The sequence below is a fragment of the Microtus oregoni genome, unplaced genomic scaffold (assembly GCF_018167655.1).
Source record: "Microtus oregoni isolate MIOR12 unplaced genomic scaffold, Mior012 000010F_ref0000083, whole genome shotgun sequence".
Classification (NCBI taxonomy): Eukaryota; Metazoa; Chordata; class Mammalia; order Rodentia; family Cricetidae; genus Microtus; species Microtus oregoni.
This window is the reverse complement of record NW_024543069.1, coordinates 32,635,398-32,648,152: the sequence shown is the minus strand read 5'-3', so window position 1 is coordinate 32,648,152 and position 12,755 is coordinate 32,635,398. Positions and strand designations below refer to the sequence as shown.

Below are 12,755 nucleotides of genomic sequence, written 5' to 3'. Positions count from 1 at the left end.
CTTATAAGTGTCCTTTTAAGCCACAGTCGACTCTCTTATAAATAGCATTCATTTACTTTGTGTCTTATGACTGGAGAATTACTTCACAAGTAATTACTGTCAATACTACTAATGCAATCTTGCTATTTTCTGTTTTGAAGTTCCTTTGTTCTCAGCTTCTTTTGCTTTCTCTCCCTGATTAATGACTTCTATAAAAAGTATGTTTTGATTCTTTTCTCTATCATTTGTGTATCTCCTAAGTGCTTTGGCTTTGTATTGAGCACGAGGCATGCATAAAACATCTCAAACTTGATTCAGAGTAAGTGTTTATAACTGACCTTTTAGAATGATGTACAAAAAGTTTGTATTGTTATTCTCTTCCATACAATTAAAGTTTCCAAGTCACAAATTATTGTTTTTATGTTGTAGTAATAAGGGGCAGCGGAGCTGCGTTCCCAGCACCCCGGCCGCCTGCCCGGCTTATGCCCCGAAATAACAACACACAAACTGTATTCATTTAATCACCACTTGGCCCATTCTCTTCTAGGCTAATTCTCACATATTAATTTAGCCCATTTCTAATCATCTGTGTTGCGCCCCTAGGTGCGCTTACCGGGAAGATTCTAACCTATGTCCATCCTGGGTTGGAGCTTCTTAGCGTGCGTCTGCCCAGGAGCCAGGAGCATGGCGTCTCTCTCAGGCGTCTGCTCCCGAGAGGACAGTGGTCGAGTCTCTGAGCTCACTTCCTCTTCCTCCCAGCGTTCTGTTCTGTTTACTCCACCTACCTATGTCCTAACCAATAAAATGGGCCAAGGCAGTTCCTTTATTAGCCAATGACCTTCCTCCATCATTATGTATTCTTCAGGAAGCAATTGTAGTAAAGTTACTTTTAGCATTTCTGCCTTTTAAGTTCTACACAAGAATTAAAAGTGACCTAAATATCACATTCCCAATAACAAAATATTCTTGTATGTAAGTTTTACTTTCATAGTTCAACATGGAGACAATCAGTGCTTTTTTACTTCAGCCTAATGAACTGTCTGTATCAGTGTCGCAGTTGGGGAGTTATGAAGTCTCCCAGCTATTCTTTATCTCTTTTATTTCTAACGGACAGTTTTGACAAGTAAATTCTTGGTTGATAGTTCTGTTCTACTTGAAATAAACCATCTCACTCTACCTGGTTGATATGGTAGGATATAAGGGTAGATTACTGAATCTACGTAGTAAAAAAGATATAGAAATTATAGTATAAAAAGATAGATTATTGAATCTTCTCTGAAAAAAAAAAGCTTCTTGCAGGCCCCATGTCAAAGTCAGTTGTCTCCTGTCATTGTGGACAAAACTCCTTTCCAGAGCAATTGAAGAACCTACTGCCTACTGTAAAATACCTTACTCTGTTTTAAAAGGTTAAAAAAAAAAAAAAAAACAGGAGAAACCATGAATAAAATTGATAAAGGTTTGATATGAATCAAGAGACTTCTTGATTAGAAGAGTTGATAGGTCACCAATCAGGGGTGACCATTCAATCTAAACTAACTTATATGACTAGTAAATGCTTTTTATTTGATCAGATATAACTTGCCAAAAGAGAGTCTCCCCAAAATTATGGTTGGGGAAGGTTTTGTTTCTGTCTTTTCAGGAGAATAAAGGTATTCAGCTAAGGAATCAGAAGACCACTTGACAAATGAGACATCTGAAGAAAAGGGACAAATTATCCAGAAAAAAAAAATGTCCCAAGAAAAGAGTAAATTGACCTATCACATTTCCAACAGGATAAAATTTCATAAATCTTTTCAAATGTTTGTTTCTTCTGTTCTCTACAGACATATAATACAAATAGTCTTTTTGTAGTCTCAGTCCAATTAAAAAAATTAAAGCTGGCTTTGGAGTTGGAATGTAGCTCTCTCCTTCTCTAAACCCAAGCATGCTTGTTAAAGGAAAATCCAAAATCTTTGTCTCTTGTCAGAAGAGACAGTTGATATGGAATAGAAGAAGAACCAAATTGAGGAACTATTTTATTGCTACTAATCTCATAATCCTTTGGTTTTATTTTAACTCTTTAAAGCTTTTCTTAAGGTATAAATATTCACAAAACATATAAGATTTATATAGACATTTATTTAAAAATATTTAAATATATATTAAATAAAATTAAAATATACTTAAATATAGGTATATATATATGTTTTAATTTTTTTCATGATATTAATGGTTATATAGAGTACTAACTAATTCTAGAAAAAGGCTTCATTCATTTAGTTTCCTGTATATGATTTTGGGTTTGAGTCTATATAAGTTTTCTGCAGTGAACCATGACCATGCCTGACAGCAAACTCTGAAGTTTCCAAAAGGATGATGGGATCCCATAATTATGACGATTTCACTAGGATGATGATAATACCACTAAGCCGAAAAACACTACCTAAAGATAAGCTTTGGACTACAAACTGCTCAGAACAATTTCGAGATGGCTAGTTAAGATGGTCCAGCCTCACAGAATACTCTAGCCAGGACTTGAGACAAGCCCTGCACTTTCCTACTACACAGAGACTGGACAACAAATGATAACTTTCCCAGGTCTTGAAAACTAACCCAAAATTTTTCTTTTCAGGATCCCGTAAAGATGCTGTCACCCCTAGACAGCAGAAAGTAAACTTAAGAACATGATACCCACATTCCCAAGAGGTAGGATAGGTGGGTTTTGGTCATTCAATTGGTTATGGATATTTGTCATTGTTTAGAGTGGTTGGTTCAGGTTGTTATTGGTAATGGTCAAGAAAAAAGCTGAACAAAAGAGTTTAAATTCAGGATTCTTGTTTTGAAAAGAAAAAAAGGCTGTAATTATGATAGGATATTAAGGTACATTATTGAATCTACTCTAAAAAGAAAAAGGGGTAATACAGAAATAGGATAAAAAAGTAGATTATTGAATCTACTTATAAACCAAAATAGCAACTACTAGTTTTAAATATTTTACATTGATATGGATTTTTGCATATAGATACAAATTTAAGATTATTTTTAATAGAACATACTGTACATATGTTTCTAATCTTGTTCAAGGTATTGTACCTATACAAGTCATTTAACAATGTAATGCAAATTTCTAGCCCTTGAAAGTTATTATTACCAACTATTTAGGATAGTAATGCAGATTAGAAATTAGTTACCTATTACAATCAAACTTATAGTCATGTTAGGTATATTTTCAAGATCAAACAGATATAGTTTAGATAAATGGGTCATCTTCAAACACTTCAGAGATCTGAAGAATAAGGCATTTAAGATGTCTTAATAACATGGGTTCTTTTTTAAGACAGTGAGACATGTCTACTCCTGGCAGCACCAATCTACTTTGGAGAAGATGATGGACATCAAAGAAACTCCACATGGAGTTTACTTTCTTTGTGGCAAAAGTAGCTGCACCGTTTGTTATTCAGTTCAGAATGTGCTCTTGCCTCGACTGCTGACAGTATGCTGTGCAAACTGGATAAGCAGGACACAAAAGAGAGTGACTGCCAAACCTTGCCCAGACAAGCAGGACAGTCCTTCAAAAATCCTGCTTCATAAAAGTCTGTCAAATATTCTAGTCCTATAAGCCCAAAATGGATGCCCCAATGTTTCAGAGGAACCTTGGGTGACTCTCCAGGCAGCCAGATGTTTCTGTCATTTCTTACATTTTTTGGGCCGCTTGCTTGTACAGGAATTCCTGCTTACTCAGTTAATACTATTTCCTTCTCAGGTCTCTGAGGGAGTTGAAGACTAGACAGTTATAGTTTTTCTTGTTTACCAGACTCAGAAAAGAAATTCAGTAAAGAACTGTAAAGTGTATAAGGTTGAGAGATATAAAAAGATAGTTTTTTAGAATAAAAAGTAAATCAGGTACAATACTTTGGACTCAACAAGATAGGATATATAAGTATTTTCTCTGAATTTATCAAATGCAAATGGACTAGACATTGTTGATGTACTTATTGCCTGTATATATTCTATATATTTATTGTACTTATTGTATATACTTTTTCTTATATTAGTTATAAACTTTTTTATTTTAGACAAAAGGGGAAATATTGTGATATTTTTATTTGTGCTTTAACCAATAAAGCTTGACCGAAGATTAGAGTACAAAGCTAGCCACACTAGTTAGCCATAGAGGCCAGACAGTGGTGACATACACTTTAATCCCAGCATTCTCGGGACACAGAGGCAGAGGGATCTCTGTGTGTTTAAGGTCACCCTAGGCCACCCGAGGTTGAATCAGTCTAAAAGAGAAACAGAACAAAGCTGTAGTGGCTTACACCTTTAACCCTAGCACTAGGGAGGTGGAGAGGAATATAAGGCAGGAGGAGACAGGAGCTCAGGATTCAGTCTGAGGTTTCACAGGGATAGGATCACCCCTTTGGTCTGAGAATTCAGTAGAGCTAAGAACTGGTGGCTAGCTGCTCTGCTTCTCTGACCTTTCAGCATTAACCCTCGTATCTGACTCCAGGCTTTTGTTATTAAACCAATTAGATCCATACAACATCTCTGTTAAGGAATTCGCTTACAATATTATGAAGTTTAATTGTTATACGGTGAGTCATTGTCTAATGTTGCTGTTTTCTAAACTCTCTGAATACAAAATTTCTGAACATTCAATTACAGCATATCTTAGATAAACCATTTTGGGGTTGAACCTGTTTTGGAAACATATAATCCTGAACGTCTAGATTTCTCTCAGGTGTCTTACAAGTTTTTGTTAATTCTTCAAGTAGCTTTTGCAGTTCTTTTATCCTTCTCCTGAGACTCTCACAAATTTGCATATGATTTTTCTTGGTTGTGTCCCATAAATGTTTTCTTCATTTTCTTTTTTATTCCTCTGAAAAGACAATTCAGGTGTTTCCAAGTATACAGATTACTCCTATTTTAAGTCTGATGTTGAAGACTTACTACATTTTAAAAATCTTATGTATTGTAGTTTTTAACCTCTAAAACTTTCAGTTTGTCTTTTTGTATATTTTGTTCACTTTTGTTACACAGATCCTTTCTCTAAAATTACTGAGGTCCCTACTGGCATGTTCCTGTTGCTCTGAGACCACTCACTCCAGTCTCACTCCCATCCACAGGTGGAATTAGGCTGTCTTGAGGGAGAGCTGATGTGGTAGGTGAAGCAGTTTCACTACAGTGGATGCCTCTAATCTCCAACTTCATTTAGTTTTACTTTGTTTTACAGTGTGCTGTAACTTCTCTATTGGATTCTTAGATTCTTAAAAAGGGACTTAATATTGTCTGTGGATGATTATAAAAATCTATGTACTATACAGAGATGATGCTATAAAATTCTCATTCCATCTTTTTGCTCATTACCTACTAGATAGATTTCTCTGAACTGCAGAGTCTCCAAAGTTTGTGCACCAAAGGGTGACAAATGTTCAAATGGAGAACGGGTAACCTTAGAGAGCTGGCAAAGTAGAAGACCACTAAGTTTTACATTGGAGAGGGAGACTAGATGGAACACAGCATTCTCTGGCTCTCATACCCTGCCCAGCAGGAAGAAGCTGAGGCAGCAGTATAAACTGCTGAACCTGAGTTCAAGGCTCTCAGTACTGCTGGTAGCGCCAGAGGCAGCAGTGAGATGGCTCCAGAGGCCAAGCAATCTGAGAGCCACGAGTCTGTAAACCACTGGCAACAGGACTGGCTCCTTGCCATGGGTGCTGAGGGCTATCATCTGCTATGTTCTCCACAGCCTGAGCTCTGTGCTCCTTAAATTTATTAGCACATCAATACCTGCCTACTCCCCAGGTCCCTGTTCCTGCTACTTCTCCTGCCCGTCTTCTACCAGGCCCTATGTCCACTAGCTTCACGACTTACTACTGCTCCTTGTTTTTGCATCTCTAGAATGCTCCATCTCAAACAGTAGCCTCCTCTAAAGGTAGTGCCTGTTTATAGTGCTCTTTGATATTAAGAGCAATGCAACTGCCCTCTTCTCCAATGCTAGGCTACCACACAGCAGGAGCCACTGCCACACCAAATCCCACAATGGATTTAAGGTTCTCAAGAGCTGTAGGTTTTTCCTGTGGTTAGAACTGCCAGTATGCCACTGGGACTTCCAGACACACTTTCTACTTGCAGCTCCAGCCCCTCTACCCTCCCATTCCACTTCTGGCGCTGAATCTGCAGACTGTGTTCCACTTTTCCCCATGCTTCATAGCTGTTACAAGGATAACAAATCCCCGAGGGATGAAGTACACATGGTCAAGGCATGGCTGCTAGAAAGGAGACCAACACTCATTTTATGTTCTCACATCACCTCTTCTCTCACTACTGCAAAGTGCATGGTGAAAAGCAAGATGTGTAATGGAACTCTGGCAGCTATGGAGGACTACACAGGACAGAGGAGGCAGAAACAATACTCTGCCACGAAGATTAAGAACAGGAATCAAGATCTGTTATATGATTATAAAAACTGTACATGTAGAAAAGAACCTACACCTGCTAAGAATTAACGCAGGGATATTTTGGGATGATAAGGGGAGATGTGTCCCTCACTGATTTGCTACCTTGAGGTTTTCAATAATTACAATCATGATGCGTATTACAGACAGCTCTGATGGCTGTCTGCAGCCATTGCTGTGTTACTGGTAAAAACACATTCAGGATCAAACCAGCTATAGCTTCCAGCAGATGTGCTGCAGTAATGTCCACGGAACTGCTGGAGCTTCAAAAATCTGTCTTTGCTGCTGTTATCACTTAAATGAGCTTTCAGACCTATGTTGTAAGATATTTATCAGAATAAATTCACCTTGCTGATAAAATCTAAAATTAAAGTAAATCTAAAAGTAAATAACACCTCAGGAAGAAAACATTAAAAATCAATGTATATTATTATCTGTGTTAGTTAATGCCTCAGTCATAATTTCTGGTTTTTTTTTTAATTGGGGATATAGGAATCAAACTCAGGGCCTTATACATGCAGGACACATAGCCAGCATTCACAGGGTTTTCAATATCATAATTTGTAAGAACTGAAACAGTTATACACATCTTGAGAAATCACTTTAATATGTTTCAAAGCATGAATGAATTCCCATTTTGGACCTCAGATACTTTAACATATATAACATTAGCTCCAAAGATAGAAAAAAAAAAGCAATTTCTATGGACAAAGAACTTACTATATACAGTTAGCAAAATCAAAATTTCCTGTACAAGACTCAAAGCTATAAGCAAAATTTTAAAGATTACAGGCAATTTCAAATGTTAACAATTCTAAGTAGAATTTATATTGAGTATTTGTATTGACTGCAATCAATAATTCATAAGGAAATAGATATATTTACAACCAAATTTCAATCTAGTTTGTTACACTTAAATCATTCCACATACCTGCACAGTTGGGTCTTGGAAAATATGTTCAATTTGATACTGCCTAAGAATATGACTTAGGTTATCATCTGAAACAAAGGAGAAAACCAATTTCAGTAAGTCTATTTGGCAAAACAAAGAAAACAGCACCTACTATCTAAGGTAGCCAATGAAAGATTTCTAGTCTCTGAGATTGCGTCTCATAAGATGAATCATCAATTTCAGCACATCATTTTGGAATGTAAAATTAGGTCTTTTTAATATTCATAAGCCAAATAATAACTCCCAAATGAATACAGAACAGCTACAAAGAACTAATCTTTTCCTTTATAAGTTTGAATTATCAGTCTCTTCTGGCAGAAGTGGAAACATATTCTCCATTGTTTTTTGTTCCCACTTCTAACACTAAAAAGGATTGGGAAGGTACACATCATATCTATCTTCTCTATTTCCTTCCTTCATTTTTGAAGACAGGGTTCCACTCAGGCTAATCTAGAATTCACATGTAGCCCAGGTTGGCCTGACTCAGGGAATCTTCCTGTCTTTGCCTTCTGGGTGATAGGACTACAGGCATGAGCCACCACCACTCCTGTGGACCAGTCTTAACGTCACCTGGAAAGATTACCCATTCTATACTGAGGAGAAATTGTTGGATACAGAATCCAATTTCAATGGGAATGCCATGAGACCATGAAAAAGATGGCCCAGAATGAAGCTGAGCTTTCACTACTGTGCCACATCTGTATTCACATCAGGAAAAGACTGGGAACGCAACATGGCTCAGCAGATAAAAGCACCTGTCATCAAGCTAGACAACGTGAGTTCAATCTCTAGAACCACCCCCTTCTGTTGTACTCTAGCTTCTGCCTACACCGTGTAGGCAAACAGGCATGCATGCCTGCGCGCACATGCAATCATTCACCCCACGCCATGCATGTGTCCAAGTACATGCACAAATAAATAAAAAAATTTAAGAGGGGCTAGAGAAATCATTCAGCAATTACAGCACTAGCTGTTCTTCTAGAGAATCCAAATTCAATTCCCAGCACACTTATGGTAGCTCACAACTGTAACACCAGCCTCAGGGAATTCAACACTCTTTTGGTCTCTACCAGCAATATACACATGGCTAAACAAAACTTGCCAATTAAAAGGTATTTAGAATTCATAACTATAATGATACACACTTACACATACATGTTAATAAGTTAGGATCAAAGGGGTACTCCAGAACTGGGGTGGGGGTAGATGGAGAAATGGGGTACCTTTTTGTTTATGGATCTAGGTCAAGCAGACAACTAAGGGAAATTAATTTAAACTCATTCACTAAAATCAATTAGTTACAAGTGAACTGTAGACATAAATATAAAATAATAAATTGGTAGAAAAGAACCAAGAAACACTTCTAAAACCTTAAGACTTAAGGTTATATAATTAAATAAAAAAAAGAAAAGAAACAAATATTTGCGGTGGTTTGAATGAGAATGTCCCCACAGGCTGACAGGATCTGTAGCCTTGTTTGAGGTGTGTCACTGGGACGGGCTCTGAGGTTTCAAAAACCACAGCTATTCCTATTAGTGGGCTCTGTGTGTGTGTGTCTGTCTGTCTTGTGCTTGTTGATAAAGATGTGCACTCTCAGCTACTGCTCTAGCACCATGATTGCCTGCTGCCAGGTTCCTCACCGTGCTAGTTATAACCCTCTGAGACCGTAAAGCCCCATAAACCATCTCTTCTATACACTGCCTTGGTCATGGCGTCACATCCAAGCAAATATGAAAATAAGACAACATTTAAAATAAAAATACCAACAAACTGGACTATATTATACCACACTTATTAAAAAGAACATTGAGAAAATAAAAGCACAACATAAACAGAAAACATTTCTAAGATCTATATTGGTCAAAGATAGTGTATCTAGAATAAAGAACTTCTAATCAGCTGAGAAACAGAAAAAAAAGGTTCAGTATACAAAAAAATATTCTGAAGAGTTCAACTAATAGCTCAGTAGACACTGGGAAAGTATAAATTAAAACTAGCACAAATTAAAATTCAAGACTGTGCAAATAGGGGCTAACAGGGGAGATGGCTCAATCAGTAAAGTGCTTGTCTTTCAGGCTAGAGACTTGAGTTCAATACGCACAGTCCACATAAGAAAAGCAGGACTTGGTGAAACACCCTTGTAATTTCAGGGATGGGAAGGTGGAGACGGAAAATCCCTGGACTTCCTAACCAATCAGCCTAGGCTATTTGGCAAGTCCTAGTCCAGTCAGAGAATTTGTCTTAGAAAAAAGAAAGAAAAAAGATAGGAAGAGAAAGACAGAAAGAGAGAGACAGAGAAGAAGGGAGGGAGGGGAGGGGAAAGGGGAGGGAGGGAACATCAAAGGATAGCATCCTCTGGCCTCCAAAGCACAGCTCTGCAACCTCACAGAGAACTGGTGATTATGTGGAACAAACTGAATTTCCATACATTGCTGATGGGAGTTTAAAATCAATAAACTTTAAAATTAAATATAAACACAATTCTTGCAGTATAACCAACCAAAATGCATGCAACTGGGCACAAGAACCATAATAACAACAAAAAAGTAACAGTAGTATTCCTAGTGGCCCATTAACTGGAACTATCTCAGATAGCCACCAAAACAATAGAAAAGTGATGAATTAAAAACGGCCAAGTGTGTATGCAATTAAAATGAACTAATTCTAGTATATATGATGATACAGATAAATTTAACAATATCATGAACGATGACACACAGAGGAATACATGGTTCATGATCTTACTTTTTAAAACTAAAACACACGATAAACAAAATTAAGGAATAAAATTAAAGAGAGTGGTTATCTTTCACTATTTTTGAGGAAGAGGAGGGATTAAGTTTTTTGAGGTCCTAGCCATTCCCATTTCTTGACCTGAATTGTATTACAAGAATTTTTCACTTTGCAATGATGTACTTGGCTTATTTGTTTTCTTTTGTGTATGTTATGAATGCACATAAATATGCAAATGTGCTAACCATTTGCTTTTATAAATTTTAGAGACATTGGTGGTATCATGTAATACTAAGGTTTATTAATATATCACTTTCTTTTAGTAAAATTCAAATCTACTAAAGAAATCCTCTTGTACATAAGATGTAAACTAAAGGATTTTTGAAAAAAATAAAGATTTATTGTATCTTGTTTGAGGCCAGATCTTCTCAGAACAAAACAAACAAAAACAAATGGAAGCCGTGAGAAGTAAATCAGATTGACAGAAGCCAATGTGGAAGAGCACAGAGACAGATGGGAGGTTGGACAGCATCATCTGCATCTCAGCAGGTGCTGAGGCTAGAAGGACAAGCCACACCTTTACCTAGCACACAGGCTGTCATCGCTTCACACCAACCTTACAGTTAATTCCATGCTCCTTTTCCTGAATACACAAATTTCGAGAATGCTTTGCTGTTTGTTTGAGAATTTCTGCTTCCACTCACCTGTCTTTTAATAAACTACTATTCAGTTTTCAATTCAAAATAAATTCTCTTACTTAGGGTTGCTAGTATTTGGAACTCAATTTTTATCTAAGAATTATGGTGCTTTTTTTTTTTTCCCTAAAAGTCATCTTCTAAAATTCAGATATCCCACCACCAAGCAAAACTCACTCAAGCAATTCCTGTCTCACATCAGATTGTGGCCATACTTATAGATCTTTATAGAATGAGGCTTTTCCCACTTCAAACCTACGAAATGACGCTATTATTGTAGTGTCGTGGTGTGTGTGTGTGTGTGTGTGTGTGTAGAGGAGAGGGGAGGGAATAAGAGGGAGAAAGAGAGAGAGAGAGAAAAAAAGGGAGAGAGCGAGAGACCATTTAACATATACTAGTTACCATGTCAAGGGCTTCATCTGTAACGTTTCAATTAAGTCCCACAACTCTGCACAGTGAGGGTGTTCTTATTCACGAGTGAAAATCAATGGAAACCAAACCAAAGGCACAAACCGGAGGTCAAGGATTTTGCCCAGGATCAAACTTAGGAAGTATGAGACCGAGGTAATATACTTACAGACACAAATATAGAGATTATGTTCTTAACCTCTGGTCTATGATGCTCCCGTTAGTTTTTCAAATCTCTCAGTCTTCAATCTTAACCTCCATCCTCCTTAGGCCACTTCTTACCTATGATGACCGCAGCTAACTGAACTGTACTCCTCTATAAACCTCTCTATCCTGTTCAAGGCAACCTTGCTGCCTTCAAACACAGCAGACTTCCAGTCCCTTCAACGCGGCAAATACTTGGGATACCTAAGCCGTCCTGCTCAGGAAACACACATTGATGTCAACTCTGTCCAAACGGCATGCCCTCTGGCCATGGTTTAATAACGGCGTAATGGTCAATGTTTGTTCAGCGCCAGGTGTCAGACGCTATTCTCCCTTACATCCCAATATTTACCCAATAATTCCATCAACTCTCCTTGGTAACTGATGCAAACGAGCCAGCAGCTGCTGCCGCGTCCATGTGTTTATGGGATTTATGTTATCTCCCTCTGCCAATTACGCGCTGGGAGAACAAGAATATCTTCACCCCGACATCAGCTATATTTGTTTAGCCCTTGGCACGTAATAAAACAGCAGCTCAACACACATCTTTTAAACTAACGACCAGAGCAATGCCTGCAGGTCCTTTACTGCAGACTTGGAAACTCTTCCTGGCCATCAGCGCCGTGTTTCTTCGAGCACAAGAGAAGCAGCACAAACCTATTTCGGATCTAGCCGACTACTATGCACGCTTAAGGAATGGACGCGTATTTACCAGCTGTTCTGCTTCGCAAAGTACATACATAATCTCAGGTGCATCACCGAGCATTTTGTGAAGCGGACCTCTTTGCCGTTTTCACATATTTCCACGCTGGGATCCAACCACAACCAAAACATATTAGTAGGTCAACGACAGCGACATTGCACCATACAGATGAATTTGCCATCAGGGAATAGGGCGCTTACTTTGGTCTCTCAGTAAGTCGAATTCTGTGGCCATTTCGAGATTTTACTTTGGAGTTTTCATCACCTTTATCGATTCCTCGCGGGGGTGGGGAGGAGAGTAAGATTTTTTTTCTAAACAAACAAACATAAAAACAGCCCCCCCGCTGTGAGGGCAAAGGAAAAGCTAAGGGGTCGCCGGGGCAGCCGAGCCCTGGCGCGGAGGCATCAGCATCCCACTCACGCGGCGGCGCAGCCCGGCCCGCAGCTCCGCCGAAGGCAGGCGACGCGCGTCAGAGTCCGCTCGCTCGGCTGGACCCGGGCGGGGGAAGGGGCGGCGGGGCGGCCGGAGGGCGACGTGGGCACCGCCGGGCTCGGCCGCCGCGTCCCCGCGGGGCTGAGGGGCGACGCCAGGACAGCGGGAAAGCCCGAGCCGCCGCCGAGTCCGCTCGGCCCGCCCTGCGACTTTGA

The 12,755-nt window shown here is 38.8% G+C and overlaps 1 protein-coding gene across 1 annotated transcript in view; it reads right to left on the bottom strand.

Annotated features, from left to right (window-relative positions):
• The window catches only part of Sclt1 (sodium channel and clathrin linker 1), a 115,910-nt gene extending 103,463 nt beyond the window's left edge, over positions 1-12,447 (bottom strand). Inside the window, exons 1-2 of the mRNA XM_041659195.1 lie at positions 12,309-12,447; positions 7,345-7,412 (exon numbers count right to left, since the gene is read on the bottom strand). Of these exons, the coding sequence (XP_041515129.1) occupies positions 7,345-7,412; positions 12,309-12,342 (102 nt within the window). The 5' untranslated portion in view covers positions 12,343-12,447. The remainder of the gene's footprint in view (positions 1-7,344; positions 7,413-12,308) is intronic.
• Between the last annotated feature and the right edge of the window lie 308 nt (positions 12,448-12,755).